The sequence below is a fragment of the Helianthus annuus genome, chromosome 1 (assembly GCF_002127325.2).
Source record: "Helianthus annuus cultivar XRQ/B chromosome 1, HanXRQr2.0-SUNRISE, whole genome shotgun sequence".
Classification (NCBI taxonomy): Eukaryota; Viridiplantae; Streptophyta; class Magnoliopsida; order Asterales; family Asteraceae; genus Helianthus; species Helianthus annuus.
Genome location: NC_035433.2, coordinates 8524948 through 8541573, shown reverse-complemented (window position 1 = coordinate 8541573; position 16626 = coordinate 8524948). Strand labels below are relative to the sequence as shown.

Here is a 16626-nt window from a genome sequence, read left to right as displayed (position 1 = left end):
CCTTGTAGGGTGCACCACCCAAATCAAGTATAAAAACCCATCATCCACCTTTCCCTTACACTCTCACACATCATCCTACACACACTCTCTCCCTCACTAAAACCCTAGAACCACAAACCTCCTCTCCTCTCTTTCGGATTCAACCGATAGCACCAAGACTCTCGGCTCAAGCTCGAGATCATCACTCGGGAACTTTCTTCACCAACCCTCCAAACCCTCTATATCTAACCGGTTAGTGTTTTGTGGTTTGTTTAAACCTATGGGCAATTTGGATACGTAACAATACTACTTTGTTGAATGAATGTGTTGTATAATTAAGATGTTTACTTTGAATGACCGAATGATGAATGATGTGTGTATCATTGTGTGATAATGTTTTGTTAAGATATTTTGAATGGTAAATCATTGTATGTTCACATGATTCTTGTTATCAAAGATTTCGTGCTATATGTTGTAGAATTGAGGATATGCACATGTCTTGAATTTAAAGATGAATGATAAAAACCCTAGTGTTGAACTACATGAACATGTTATGAATATTTAAACATGTCTGATTTAATATATGAAAACCCTAAAAATGATGAACTGTTTGAATGTATTATGAACATGATATGAAGATTTGAATTGTGTATTTTAATCCGTTCTGAATGAAGTTTAGACAAGAAAACATGTTTATGCATTTTGGTTGGATAGTACATATTATCATGAAAACAAAATTCTATTGGATAAGTACACTGTACAACCGTTTTAGGATCAGCAGATGTTGGAGTCGAGACCCTTGGTCTCGACTCGAGACCATCAAAAATGGCAACTCGAGACCAACCAGCACATCTTATGTACTCGAGACCTATGAGGTTGCGACTCGAGATCTCCTGATCTCGACTTGAGACTGAACTCGAGATCTCCAAGGCTGCCACTCATTTTAAACACCACTCGAGAACGGAGGTTGCGACTCGAGACCAGCCCTCCACAACTCGAGACCCCCTGTCTCGACTGGGCTGCTTGTCTTTGTTATTGGGCCAAAGTGTATGAACTACTCGTGCTTGTTACTGTTTAAGTGGGCAATGTGTTAACTGTTACTGTTTAGGAACTTGGACGGGCCCAATAACTTAAAAGATAAATATATGTTATGCATGCTATGTGTTAGATACGTGTAAGATGTACGTGATTACTTGTATCCGAGCCTGACCCATACTGGTAACCATATTAGGGCGTGGTGACCAGCATACTTAACCAAGTAAACTAAACTGCCGAGCAACCCAAGGTGAGTTCACAACTTTTAAAGCATGCGTTCCCGGTGGTTTGGGAAAACGGAACTTAAAACAACGCTATCCCTTGTGAGGGATACAAAAATATTTTCTCCCCTTGTGCGGGACTCTTAGTTAATTACTGTTTATACGGAATGCAACGAGCAACACTAAACGAAACTCTATCACTCAAGTCCCTACTACTTAATACCGATTAGTCGTCGGGGCCAGGCGAACGGGTTATTAGTTGATAGCGCTATTTAGGTCTTACCAGCCTCACACCGTGCCTGTAGAGGATCAGTCGTGAACTAATGTACTCTGGCAAACCGTCAATGATGATAGAACATTGACAAACGGGTCACTACGGAAACGTACGGTCACCTAGTATTCGGTATTGGAAAAACAGTTTAGTCGCTTACTTATGGGGTAGCTCCCCATGGCATGTATAAACGGATAAATTAACTGGTGAAACAAGTTTTTGGAAATTAAAAACTGGACAACCCGTGAACTCGCCAACATTTTTGTTGATACCCTACTGCATGTTTTGCAGGTACCCAGTGACTCAGGAGCTTGCTACTTGGGGATGTGTAGTGGTCGTCTAACCCCTGTGTTGGGTTCTAAATAAACTTGAACTATTAACTTTGTTTAAAACTGTTTTGTATATGCTTCCGCTACTTACCTAAACTACTATTTGAACTTAAAGCTTTTAAACTTTGATTATGATATTTGCTAACCCTGTGGTTGGTGAATACTACTTATGTTATTAATTAAATTGCTCGGTATAATTAGTGGCTGGATCTTGGTCAGTCACGCCCCCAAACGGTGATACTCCGCATGTGGATTTTGGGGGTGTGACACGGTATTATCGTCACCAAACATAGCCCCTTTTGTTTTAAGAATATATTAATTGAAATGTGATTTCTCTTATTAAAAGAAAAGAAGATCTCTCCCTAACCTTTTCATATTCCGGCCGCCGAGAGGCTCGACGATCAGTCGTCTGCCGGATTAGCGTGTGAGGCCGCTCCTTCTCTGCTTGACCTCCATTCTAATTCGCTTTCGATCTTATCCATTCGCCGCTCGGGTCCGGTTTTCGTTTCGTTTTTGTTTTTCTTTTCTTCATTTTTCTTGGGCTCCTATTCGCCGGTGGCTCGACGTAGGTAGCTTCTTTCATGGATGGTTCAGACGAAGGGTGGGAGGTGCAGGGCAACAATCGAAGACAAAGAAGGGAGAATGCTGATTTCAAATCAAACATTTCAAAGTTTTTTGTTTCAAATATTCCCCAGGGGTGCAGGCCTTGGGACTTGGCTGATGCCTTCAGGCCTTTCGGAGAGATCGCTGGGGCTTTTATTGCGAAAAAGAAAGACAAGGAAGGTAGAACCTTTGGATTTGTTAGCTTTAAAGGTGCTAGGGATGTGGATGAGCTCTTGGTTAGTATGTCGAAATTGAAGCTGGGCGGCAACAAGTTGGTTATCAATGTCGCTCTTTTTGCCAAAGAAAATGTAGGTGCGAAACCGTCCCGGAGCAGGGGAGGAGGTAGGCCGATCCCCAGTGGCCCGGTAGGTGCTAATCCGAAGGTGAAGGATAACAACCCTGTTAAGCCTGGAGTGTCCTTTCTGGACATTCTAACAAACAAGTCCCATGCTGTTGAAAAGGAAGATGAGGTGATCCTCGACCCCGCTGTTTTTTCCCTTTCGGACCTGATCGGGAAAGCCGTGGTCGGAAGAACTCGGGGTTTCTCGGAGTTAAGACTTCTTAAGTCTTCCATCTCTAAAGCTGGGTTCGAGAAGGCCTCTCTTCAATACCTCGGAGGACTCTCGGTTTTGGTTTCTTTTGAAAACGGAGACGTTGTTAATAAGTTTCTTGAAGAGAAGGAGGTTTGGAACAATTGGTTTTCGAGTCTTAATCCTTGGCTGGGTCAGTCTCAACCTTTTGAACGCCTCGCGTGGGTTAACATTACCGGTGTTCCTCCGCACCTGCTTTCCAAAGAAGTATTCGACGCTATCGGCAGCAAGTACGGGAAAGTTGTCCACTCCTCTCAGTTCTCAGAGTCGGAAAGGGATCTCTCGTATGATCGGTTAGGGATTCTTCATGGCTCAGGTAATCGGATTAATGGCATTCTTACCCTTTGCTGGCAAGATAAGAGGTACAAAGTTTGGGTTACGGAAGAGAATTGTCAATGGATACCTGACTTTCTCGATGAAGATGAAGAGTCGGTTGGGGTATCATCAGAACTAGGGGAAACGCTGATCTTCCGGTGGCGGACCTTCCGAGGGCTGGCAGGAACGATTCCTTGGAAGATGAAAAGGTTAATCGGTTATTCGAGCCGGAAATTAATATAAGAGAGGAAGATTTTTCTTCATTGCATGGAGGTGGGGCCCAGTCTCCAATAAATGATCCGGTATTTTTTCCACGTGCTTCCAATGAAAGAAATAAAGGATCCGACAATTCGGATTTAGGTAGAGGTGGGCCTTCTTTTAAGAATAATTGGATTAATCTTGTAGCCCAATACTCTCCTAGGCCCAAGAAAAGGAGAAGAGGGGAGGATCTTTTCAACCTTGATGAACAGACCGACCTAAATCTTTTTGACCTTAACGCCGGTCCTGCGGAGAAAGGGATGGAGTCAGGCGGTTCGGTAGACTCGGTTTTTAATCTTAATAATAGTCCGAATGGAGATACTAAGGAGGCCCCAGTTAATTCTCTAGTCGATGTTGGGGATACGGCTTTGGCAGAAGATAACGATGTTGTGCATGAATCTGCTCAGGTTTCGATTGAAAAGGAAGCCCAAGAAACCATCAACTTTGGTAATATGGTTGGAGTGAATTTGGAGGGATTAGCCGACAAAGTTATCGAGGTCATCAGATCAGAAGGTATTAATGGAGTTCCCAAATGAATACGTTGTCAATCAATATTAGAGGCTTCGGAGTCGAGAAAAAAGCTAAATGGATTAGGAATCTCAGAAGTGCAGAGAAGGTTCAACTGTTAATGTTTCAAGAGACTGGTAGATCGGGTATTTCGGATGTGGATATCTCGTCTTTCTGGGGTAATTCGAATTGGGAAAAAGCTGTTGTCGATCCCTCTGGTAGATCCGGTGGTCTCCTTTGTGTTTGGGAGAAGGGGATTTTTTCTCTCATCTCGTCTGTTTCAGACCCGAATTTCCTCCTTCTTTCAGGTAATATGAAAGGTAACAATGACTTGTTTAATTTTTTAAACGTGTACGCTCCGCAATCTCAGGTCGATAAAAGAGTATTATGGAATAAAATCCTTGGTCTTATGAACTCTCAGCCTGGTTTATGGTTTCTTGCTGGAGACTTTAATGTCGTTAGATGTCCAGAAGAGAGAAAAAATTCCAAATTCAAACCTCATTGCGCTAGGGAGTTTAATGATTTTATCTTCGAGGCTGGTCTTTGTGAATATGAAATGAAGGGGTCTAAATTCACTTATATGTTGGAAGGGGTTAACGGTAGGAAGTTTAGCAAAATTGACCGGGTGTTGGTTTGCAACAGTTTTCAAAACAAGTGGCCTGAGGCCTGTGTGAGAGTGTTGCCCCGAGGGTTTTCGGACCATAACCCAATCTTGGTCTCGATCAAGAATCTGAATTTTGGCCCTAAACCGTTTAGGTTTTTCAGTTCTTGGCTGGATAGGTCAGATTTTGGGAAGGTTGTGGAGGAGGCTCTGTCCGATTTCAGGTTCTCCGGGCCTCCTGACCAAAAGCTTCTTATGAAGTTCAAAATTTTAAGAGAGAAAATTAAGATCTGGAGAGACGAGCTCAGATCTAAGGAAGAGGAGGAGGTTATTAAAGCTAAAGAGGAACTAGACGACCTGGATATTATTATGGAAGACAGAGATTTAACAGATGAGGAAGAGTGGATTAGGTTGGAATGTAAAAAAAGAATTCAGTTTTTGGAAGAGTTGAAATCGAAGGATATTAAACAAAGAGCTAGGACCCGTTGGGCTATGGATGGGGATGATAACACAACTTATTTTCACAGCTTGGTTAACAAAAGGAAAGTGTCTAATAGTATCCCTGGTCTTCTGGTCGGCGGGGTTTGGGCGACTAAACCTACAATAATTAAAAAAGCGGTCCATGATTTTTTCAGAGATAAATATAAGGAGGAGTTGTCGATCCGTCCCAGATTGGACTGTTCTTTCAGCAATACGCTCTCTGTTGACGATGCTAACATGCTTATTAAAAAATTTTCAAGAGACGAAATTAAGTCGGCAGTTTTCGAGTGTGGTAGCGACAAGTCCCCGGGTCCGGACGGTTTCAATATGAAATTCATTAAAAGGTTCTGGTTTTTTTTTGAAGCTGATTTCATCGACATTTTTCATAGATTCTTTGAAGAAGGATCTTTTTCGAGAGGATGCTCATCCTCTTTTATTACCATTATTCCGAAAACTAAAGATCCGGAAGGTTTAAATGATTATCGGCCTATTACCCTGGTGGGCGTCTTAAATAAGGTGGTGTCTAAAGTGTTAGCCAACAGGCTCAAAAAGGTTATCGGATCAATTATTTCCGACTCTCAAACGGCTTTTTTGAAAGATAGGATGATTTTGGACGGGCCCTTAATTCTGAACGAGGTAATAGCTTGGATGAAGAAGGTTAAATATAAAGCTTTTATATTCAAAATCGATTTCGCTAAAGCCTACGATAATGTCAACTGGAATTTTGTTATTTCGGTGATGTCCCAATTGGGTTTTCCTCTTCGGTGGTGTCGGTGGTTATCCTCTGCTAGAACGGCGGTCCTGGTTAACGGGTCCCCGACGTTCGAGTTTAATTGCTCTAAAGGAATGAAACAAGGTGATCCGATTTCCCCCTTCTTGTTTTTACTCGTTATGGAGGCTTTCTCGAGCATGATTCGTAAGGCGGTTGACTTGGGAATGTTGAAAGGTATTAACCTTCCTAATGACGGGCCGATTATTTCTCACCTTTTGTATGCAGATGATTGTATCTTTCTTGGGGAATGGACTGATCATAACTTAAAGAGCGTTTTGAAACTTCTAAGGTGTTTTTATTTTTGCGCCGGTCTCAAAATTAATTTGAACAAGTCTCTTCTCTTCGGCGTCGGTGTTGCTTCTGGCGAAGTTAATAGAGTGGCGGATTCTTTTTGTTGTAAAGTTGGAGAATTGCCTTTCTTTCATCTCGGGACCTTAGTCGGCGCTAAGATGCACAAAATTGACAGTTGGAAAGCGGTGTTCGATATCTTTGAGTCCAGGCTCGCTTTGTGGAAATCCTCAACTCTCTCAATCGGTGGCAGGTTAACCCTTATAAAGTCTGTTCTCGAAAGTATTCCTAACTATTTCCTCTCGCTTTTCAAAGCTCCAGTGAGTGTGGTTAGAGGTTTGGAAAAGATAATGAGGAGGTTCCTTTGGGGTGGTAACAACGATGCCTCTAGAATCCCTTGGGTTGCTTGGAGCCGTCTCTCGTTACCTATCGAGATGGGTGGGATCGGAATCTCAAATCTCTCGGACGTTAACATAGCGCTTCTATCTAAATGGTACTGGAGATTTAAAACTGAACCTAATGGTTTATGGAGGAAGGTAATTGTTTCAATTCACTCCAAAATAGATTGTTGGAGATCGATTCCGTGTAACAAAAATATTAACGGCATTTGGAAACACATCATTGCTTTGTTAGAGAAAACGAAGATTGGGGCTGTTAACTTAACTCAGAACTTTACTGGTAAAGTTGGTAACGGAGCTTTGATTAGTTTTTGGCTGGATCGGTGGGCTGACAACCAAGCTCTCAAAGATAAGTTTCCTTTTTTATTCCGTCTTGAAGCTGAGAAAAACTGCAAGGTAGCCGACAGATTTAATGTTGCTTCTAATTCTTTTTCTGGTAATTGGGTTTGGTTGAGGTCTTTAGTTTCTGGTATTGAATCTGAAGAGCTGCTGTCGTTGGAATCCCTGTTGTCCGATAAGTCCTTATGCGACGCTCTTGACAAATGGGAATGGACCGGTGGTAAGTACAATGACTTTTCGGTTAAGGACGTTAAATCTTTCCTCAGAAGCGAGATCGATTACAGCGGAAACTTCATTTTTAAGTGGTCTAGGTGGGTTCCAAAGAAATGTAACATCTTAATGTGGAGAGCCGAGATGGGAAGGATCGCGACTTCTGACGCGCTTATTAGAAGGAATTGTTTTAACGGTGACTCGGTTTGCCCCTTATGCGAAGATGGCGAGGAATCGGCTGCTCATCTCTTTTGTTCATGCTCAGTCGCCTCAAATATTTGGTGCATGATCAGTAGTTGGTGCAAGATCAGTCCTATTTTCGCCTTCTCTATCCAAGACCTTCTCCTTATTCACGAACACGCTGGCTTAAACAAGGTTGCTAGTGAAGCTCTCCATGGTATTATCATTACTGCCTGCTGGTGTATTTGGTCGGCGAGGAACGATAGGAGATTCAATAATGGAAGAAAAGAAATCCTTGATATTTTTCAAGATATTAAAATTTTAGGCTTTCATTGGTACCATAATAGATCTAAGAACAGAAGTATAGTTTGGAGAGATTGGTGCTCTTTCAATTTGATGTAATTTGGTTCTTTCGTTTTGGGCGTCCCTCGGTTGAGGGTTGCTTGTGAATAAAAGTTAATTTTCAAAAAAAAAAAAAAGAAAAGAAAAAAAAAAACTACCTCTAACAAAACAATTATGACGAATCGATGGATAACCAACACTTTTAAAAGTCAACATGTAATTGTATCATTGAGATGTTAGCGAATTTACGAAACTGCCCCTTTAGATATAAAAAAGAACATCGTAACACAAAATATTTTCAATAATTTTTTTTGAACTGGTAAATTTGGATCATTGAACCAGCGGAACCACCCGATCATATTCATCTCCACTAAGCAACAATACATATATATTTTTTATCATTTTCTTCTACTTATAATTGGAGATTATAATCTCGTTTTTTTTTAACAGCAACCAACAATTTCATTCAATCACCCAAAATCGCTCAACGTGCCGTAAGGATGACCGTCTGTACCAACATTATAATTGGAGTTTACAATCTTTTTTTTTTTTTTTTTTTTGAACAGCAACCAACAATTTCATTCATCACCTAAAATCGCCCAACATGCCATAAGGATGACCGTTTGTACTAACATTATAATTGGAGTTTAGACCATGTGTAGTGGTGAATAATGCCCCCACCATGGGGCATTATCCGACACGTGGCAGTCCAGTCAGCATGGGGCGTTATTGCAAAAGTGCCGTAGTGGGAATAATGCCTAATAATGCCCCTTCTAATCATTAAAAAAAAAACAAGATCCAATTTTTTTAAACTCTCATCCACTCCCATTGGCTGGTCAAAGTCTCCTCCACTCCCATTGGCCACTTCAATACCACTTCCAGCGTTATAATTAAAGGGTAAATTTCTTGTACAAATAATCTTAACATACTAAACATACAAATTGAAGGAAAACTCAAAAAGACAAGGTGTCATTTTTGTAATTATCAATAACTATCAAAGTTACTCTACAAATATACCTAAAAAAACCTAACCACTCCCCCACCCCCAAAAAAAACCTAAACCCCCCAACCCCCCCCCCCCCCCACACCCCCCAAAAACCTAAAAAAACCTAACCCCCCCCCCCCCCCACCCCCAAAAAAAAACCTAAAAAAAAACCTAACCTCCCCCCACACCCCCAAAAACCTAAAAAAAACCTAACCCCCCCCCCCCCCACCCCACCCCCAAAAGCCTAAAAAAAACCTACCCCCCCCCCCCCAAGCTAAAATGCTAAAAACTAAACCCCCAAAAAATCTAAAAAAATAAAAAAAAACACACAAATTATTTTATTTTATTTTTTTAACATTTTTTATTAAAAAATCGCTACTTTTAGTAGCAGCCAAAAAAATTTTTTTTTTTTTTTTTGCTAACGAAATGTAGCGATTTTTAATAAAAAATGTTAAAAAAAAATTTGTGTTTTTTTAGGTATTTTTGGTTGTAACTTTGATAGTTGGTGGTAATTACAAAAATGCCACCTTGTCTTTTTGGCTCCTTCAATTTGTATGTTTAGTATGTTAAGATTATTTGTATTTGATCTTTTGCCTATAATTAAAACGCCGAGATCGATTTTTTTTCAAAAATCACGCCTAATAACGCCCGGTGTAGTGGGGAGAGGGGCGTTTTAGGGCGTTTTTTTTTAATTTTTTTTTTAAATCACGCCCCACTACGGGTGGTCTTACAACATGTCGTAAAGCTGACCGTTTGTACCAACATTTTTTATTCGCCGACCCCATCAGAGTTTTATGGTATTCAAGCAAATCCTTCCTAGTAAAGGCATAGATCTGAGATATTTTGCACCATCCGCTAACTCTTTGCCACACTCTCACTAGAGCAATGCAAGATACAAACAAGTGATCCGTATCCTCTTCGTATTCTCACAAATTTTGCACTCCGCCAAACCCCGTAATATCCCTCCTTTTCAGACCTTTTAGAGTTGCGAGTCGATCTTGAACCCCATGCCATCCAAAGACATTGATTTTTTTAGGAACAAACTTCGCCCAATCGGACAGTACGAAACCGCGTGTATAACTAGCATGGGCCGACACAATGCATGCTTTTTCTATTAATAAAAAGGTTTTTTTTTTTGAATAAAAAACTGACATTTACAAGACTTCTAAAAAAAAGAACTGCTTAGTGATCAAATAATGTTGAAGTGTGTGATGTTCTCTTGCATCTTGCATTTTTATGTTCTAATCTTCCACATTCGCATTGATCTTCCGACCTAGAAAAACAAATATCGAAGACCAAACGCAAATTTGGAAAACTAAAGACTAATAAGCTAAAATACAAATTCATGTCAAAGTCGAATACAAGTATCGAAGATATTTACCCTTCGGATAACTCTCGTTACTCTCAAATGCCTTAAACAAACACAAACCTTTTACAAAACCATTGCCGATGCGCAAAACATACAAGACAGAACTACGAAAGCAAGCAGAGCACCTCAAAAGCATCAAACTAGGAAATCACCACTCTACTAAATACTAAACTAGAAAACCGAAATCGATACCTACCATATCTCAAGTCGCATATTTACCTTTGATGAATGCTTAAAGTTTCTGGCATCCTTCGTCATCTTCAAAGGAATGGGCCTCCACAAGCCCATACCTGCACGAAGTCAAAGGTATCGATCCACTTGTAAGTAAATTGGCCTACTGAATTATAGCTGAACAAGATGAAAATCAACCAACATGTAAATGAAATGCATGAAAAGACCTAAAACTGATTACTCAAGATAAAAAAAAAGATTGTTATTGTTATAACATTGTTTGTAAATCATATTATAGATGAAGTTGAAAAAAAGGATAAAAGAAAAATGTATAGGTCAACCCAACCCGTTTCAACCCATTGCCGAACCCGCTCAACCCATTTGTCCTGTTTTCTTTTTAGCTAACTATACAAAATCACCCATTTGGCCCGTTAGCATTAAAAGAAAGCACAAATCAACGAGGTTTCACATCAATGGATTAAAATTTTGCGAGGAGAGTATATGGTGGGTTCTCAAGAATGCTGCAAGTAACTAAATCCGAGTGATTAGCAACATGTGCAAGATTGGCATTTTGAAAGAAGTGGCATGGTGAATGCAATATGCATCAAATAAAAGATATATCTTTTGTGTGGGTCAAGACGGGTAGTTTTGGGTTGACCTGGAATACTTTTTGTCCTAATTTTTAACTACTTTTTTTTCATAAATAATTAGTCGGTTAAATACGATTACAAAAACTCCGTTATTACAACAGTGATATAATTTTTTGAACAAAAAAGATTTAGAAGGTTGTATGCTATAAAAACACACTTTGGACATCACTCAACTGGTTCAACCAATTTGACCTGTTTTCTTTTTAGCTAGAATTTAAAAGAGTAAAATGCCATTTTTGTCCCCAGCCAGTTTTGCAACTTTTGTCCAAATGTATGTTTTTTCGCATCTAGATCCAAAAGGTTTGATATCTTGCCATTTTCATCCGGCTCGTTAACTCCATCCATTTTTCTCCGTTAAACAAGGGGTATTTCAGTCATTTTTGTCAACTTAAAGGGCAATTCGGTCTTCTTCACTTTTTGTAAAAAGACCGAATACCCCTGAAAAAGACTGAATTGCCCCTTAAGTTAACAAAAAAGATGGAAATACCCCTGACTTTACAGAGAAAAATGGATGGAGTTAACTAGCCAGATGAAAATGGCAAGATTTCAAACCTTTTGGATCTAGATGCAAAAAAACATATCTTTGGACGAAAGTCGCAAAACTGGCCAAACCTCAGGGACAAAAATGGCGTTATACTCAATTTAAAATTTGCGAGATCCCATAAAAAATGGCGACATTACCTTTTGTCAGCAAGGATGGGAAGAGACTTGAACTCTTGAATAGATTACTTAAATTAGTTAAAGCGGTTAGGGGTGTTAGGCGGTCTGACTGGCGGTGGGGAGCAAGTGGCACTCCTACTAAACGGCTCATGCGGGTTATTATGGTTCCCGATCTGATGGTTAGCGTAAACATCTAAGGTAGCTCCTGCTTTCCTCTTGCTCTTAAACCTTCACCTAACAACAAGTGAGAACCGAGAAAAATAAAATGATGAATTAAAGAAGTGGTTGCACGTATAGTCGAAGATACCTGTCTTTCTTTTTCTCTAGGTATCTTTGAACTGACGCTTTTCTGCTTGCTGAACCTTCACCTTATATAATTAATTGTAAAACATAAGATAAAAGTTAAATAGAGAACAAGCTCATTAATCAAATCAGGCAAAAAAACTAGAAGTGGCAAAATGGGTAAGCCAGGTTGATTGGTAATTAGGGGTGTAAACAAGCCCAGAGGCTCGAGAGCTACTCGTTATCGGCTCGGTAAAAAGCTCGAACGAGCCAAGCTTTAACGAGCTCGAGCTCGAGCCTGAATTAGAGCTCGTTTTGTTATCGAGCCCGAGCTCGAGCCTGAAATACAAAGCTCGTTTAAGCTCGCGAGCCTAAACGAGCCCGATCAAAATTTATTTTTTTATATATAATATAATAATGATGATAACATTGGCGAGTCGAACTCGAGCCGAGCTTTGGCTCGTTTAAGTGATATTGAAACGAGCTCAAGCCGAGATTTTAGCTCATTTGAGGTTGTTCTCAAAATAGCTCGAGCTTTGGGTTTTCCTCACGAGAAAAGTAAAGCTCGAACCAAGCCGAGCTCGAGCTTCAAAAAAACATGACGAGCCGAGCTCGATCCCAGGCGAGCTCGGGCTCGGTCCGGCTCGTTTACACCCCTATTGGTAATGGGTCAAAAAAGGTATATTTGTTTCAGGTCAGAAGTTAGGTTGACCACTTGACCCGAAACACTTTTTGTCCAAAACATTAAACCTTTTCTATAGACATTAGGTGTATCATTCACATATGTTTATTTGTTGATAAAAATAACAATATAAGTTTTATAAGTAAAAGTCCCGCCTAGGCTCCGAGTACTCACTACAAGGTTGGCTGCTGAGGCCCGAGTACTGTTCGCCTAGGCCGATTACTCCCAGAGCAATCTCCGCCCAGGCCGACTACTTCCCGAGTACTCTCAAATCCGACTAGGGAGCGCCTAGCGACTTTTGCAACCATGATAATAATATGATTAGTAGTTTTTAAGCATATTAAATACACTTACGGTGATTTAGCCACATTTGTTTATGTTACCTTTTTTACCCGTTAGGAAAAAAACTAAAATACAGTAATGATTCTGATGCATATACAGCAAAAGAGGAACATAATAAAAGATTTGCAATTTTGCAAAGTTACCAGAGTTATCTTCACGCGATATATGGTTTTCTTCTTTGTGCAGTCGATAGTTATCCGTCATTCTCACTGTAGAGCATACATATATTGATCAGAAATAATGCATGAACTACACCCGTAAACACTTCCATTTAATTACCTAAATTAAGTTCCCAAATTCTTTAAACTATTGTATACCATTAGTAATAAATTGACAAACCTGTCTGCAAGACTGGCGAGAGTACAGAAGGGAAATCGCGGCCCGCATTGATGCTTGGAGATTGTAACGTCTTTCCATCAAGTGGGTCTTCTTGAGAAAACTGAAGTGGGCTTGCAGCAAGCTGGAAGAGTGCCTGTGCCTGAAATTGTTCAGTTAGTGAGATCACTGTGTTAAAAAAAAAGAAGTAACTGAAGTCGGTATACAATATATATCATATACCTTATCAGCTGGGACATCATCATAGACATTCACCTTGCCGCTATAAAATATTGTCATTTGCCCTTTTTTCTCTTCTATCCCACCAACAATCCTGAAAGATTCACAATAAAAAGGTTACATGTGTGTATGTATCTCTTTTATTTTTCGTATACGTATCATGCATGTGATACACAATATGTAAATCCGAATTACATTTTCTAATACCCATTTTGCTTTATTAACTATTAAAGAACTACTCAGGCTTGCTTTATTTGGTTTGTAAGCAGTATCTACACACAGATATACCAATATTGTTTATAAAGCTTAGAGTATAGGCTAAGATACAAACTTGTTCAAACATGCCCTTTTACCTCAAAGAACACTATAAAGAAAAACAAATAACACTATAAACAATACAACTCTTATCATTGTATGCATAACCCCACACTCAACTATATAACAGGTAGACCCACATCCATTATGCAGCATCCACCAAAACAATATATGAACCAAAGTAGTCATTATAAATCATAAACTATACAACTGAATCATTTCTAAGGGGATGTAATGATGTTAAGCTCAACCAAAATCCACTTAAAAAGATAAGACTGAAAAACAAAATGCCTTTGTTCTCAATTCAGGGTACCATTCATGAAACATATGTAATCATTACACATCATATCCATAACATGACTTAAAAAACCGTTATATGGTTAGTCAAAACTTAAAAAGCTTGTTGTGTGAGATTCTGTACTTTCATTGCAAATAAGAAGCTAAACACAAGACGGTGATTATCCTATGCAAAAACTTTAATGCCACATCTTGCACTCTTGTAAAAACAATAAAGAAAATAAGAACAGGGTCGAATCTAAATGATTCCCGATCTAAATTAAATTAACTTTCCGATTTCTATAGCGTTCTGCGTTCATAAGACCAACCAACTATCAAGAATGGATAAAGAAGACCACATAACACTATAAACAATACAAGTCTCATCATTGTATGCATAACCCTCATCCCACCTATATAACAGGTAGACCCACATCCATTATACACCATCCACCAAAGTACTCAATATAAATTAAACCAACTCATTTCAAGAAAATGTAATGATGCAACTCAACCAAATCCACTTAAACCACCTTTGCTCTCAATTCAAACTCACATCCAAGAAACATCTATAATCATTACCATAGTTGGCGAATAACGACAAATAGCGATAAGGTACTTATATGCAACATAGCGAATAGCAATAAATAGCGGGCGGCTATTTTTTATATAGCGATACACTAGAAAAAAAATAAAAAACTTTATGCGTATATTATATCAAAATACCCTGGTATATACGCTATTTTACATGTTTGTCTAACAAAAACCTAAAATCCAGCTATTCTATAGCTATATTTAATTTCTATTTATATTTTTTTAAAAAAGCAAAAAAAAAAAGTTAAAGTTCGCTACCATCGCTACAGAGGCTATAGCGAGACTAGACCTATACGCTACGTTATTTGCTATAGCGAGGGTAGCAATCGCTATTGACAACTATGATCATTACACATGATATCCACAACATTATCTAAGAAAACCGTTACCCAGTAGGAGCAGCGGAATCATTATCCCCCAAAACATCCCCCTTCTCCGTATCATTACTACGGTGACCAGCTACTGATTCTTCCGCTGAAAGCGAGATCTCCGTATCTGCACTTGTTCCTTTTTGGTCCTACATTCCACATTTTCACACAACCTTTCAAACTTAGCAGGTAGCAACACAGTAGTAATAATAATAATAACTAATAATATACAAAAAGCATAATCAATAATAATAATATATTATCCAAAAGCATATAATAAAGTGTAAGCGTGTTACTAACTTTGTTAACAGTAGTTAACAAATATTATATTAGCAATATAAGTATTTCCTAATTAAAGATAACAATAATAATAATATATAATAATAAAAGTAAAGATAATGATGTACACGAGTGGCTAGGGTTTGTTGCTGGCGTGAAGTAATGTACGGTTTCCGGCCACCGTCATCGGTGTCCGGCGACGGTTCCAGCAGTGCTTTCAGCATGATTACTTGCTGGATCGCCTGTGATTTGTTCCACGAAGGTCGTCTCATCCCTACAAATCATCCAGAACTTACAATTAGAATTCCGATTTCCATTTCAATTACAATTTTCATTTCAATTTAGATGAAACGAAACGAAACGAAACCTTTTTGTTTGAGGAAGCGGCGGCAGTCTTCGCGCGTGAGTTGAGAAATGTCGTCTTCGGTGAGGAGGTGGAGAGGTTTGTCGAGTGCTGACGTGGCGGTGGTGGAGGACGGTGGCTCCTCCGTTGACATGGTGGCGTAATCGACGGAATTAGGGTAATAAAATTGGAATTTGGGGGAAGAGTGAGTAGTGTGTGTGTCGTGTGAGTTTGGGACAAAGAGTGGAGGCGCGTTGGCTTTTAAGGGAAGTGGTTGTCCAATGGGAAGGCTGCAACTTGCCACCCCATACTGCCACGTAGTACTTTCTCTATTATAAAAATAATAAAATAATTAATTAATTTCCGGTTCAACCCCCGGTTTTCTAGTCCGGCTGGCCTGTTTCACTCAAAACGGGTCAGACTAGAAACACTAGTCTGAACGTTACCAGCTAGACCTTCGGTTCGTGGTTCGACAGATTTGGTCTGGTTTTCAAAACACTGGTTTTAAGCTTTAGCTACACGTCATTGTTAGACCATGCGTAATGGGGCGTTTTTTTAAAAAATTTTTGCCCGAAAACGCCCTATAACGCCCCACCCCCCATTACAGGGGGCGTTATGAGGCGTTATTTTCGAAAAAAAAGTGCACCGGCGTTTTAAAAATAACGCTGAAAATTGTGGGGGCCACCATCTTTCGACCGTTGCTTCTAACGGTAACTTTCTTTATTATTTTTTTTTTATTTTAAATAATTCCCACTATATATATTTAACTCACATTCACACCATTTTTTATACAAAACTTCACAAACTCTCCCACTTTCTTCCAACTTTTATAAAAAAAAACCCACTTTCTTCTTATTTTTATACAACCATGCATCCTTTCCGCCCTCCTTTTGGTGTCCCCGCTAGACCCGCAAACCCGAACACAACCCAACCGCAAACGCCATTCAACCTTCAAGACATGGACCCGAGCTTTTTAACTTACGCGGCTTACTTAAGTGGCGCCCCTCCGTTTGTTCCTCCAACTTTCGGCTATGGTC

General features: G+C 39.5%; 1 protein-coding gene across 2 annotated transcripts; it reads right to left on the bottom strand.

The window, feature by feature from the left end:
• Positions 1–10009: 10009 nt before the first annotated feature.
• Positions 10010–15813, bottom strand: LOC110864087 (protein TIFY 4B). 2 transcript variants are annotated; one of them, XM_022113208.2, is made up of 9 exons: positions 15614–15813; positions 15375–15520; positions 14989–15116; positions 13418–13508; positions 13199–13337; positions 13003–13068; positions 11861–11921; positions 11575–11787; positions 10010–10362 (listed from the first exon to the last, which is right to left on the bottom strand). In XM_022113208.2, the coding sequence occupies exons 1-8, from the start codon at positions 15741–15743 to the stop codon at positions 11784–11786; spliced, it is 765 nt and encodes a 254-aa protein (XP_021968900.1). In that variant the 5' UTR covers positions 15744–15813; the 3' UTR covers positions 10010–10362; positions 11575–11783. The 2 variants fall into 2 exon arrangements, with proteins under 2 accessions (XP_021968900.1, XP_021968898.1); XM_022113206.2 differs by having other exon boundaries at positions 11575–11781.
• Between the last annotated feature and the right edge of the window lie 813 nt (positions 15814–16626).

Coding starts and splice junctions, on each gene's coding strand:
- LOC110864087 (XM_022113206.2), bottom strand. CDS start 15,743: ATGTCAACGGAGGAGCCACCGTCCTCCACCACCGCCACGTCAGCACTC. Junction 15,117..15,374: donor AACAAACCCTAGCCACTCGT/GTACATCATTAT, acceptor TGTGGAATGTAG/GACCAAAAAGGAACAAGTGC. Junction 13,338..13,417: donor ATGATGTCCCAGCTGATAAG/GTATATGATATA, acceptor GAACAATTTCAG/GCACAGGCACTCTTCCAGCT.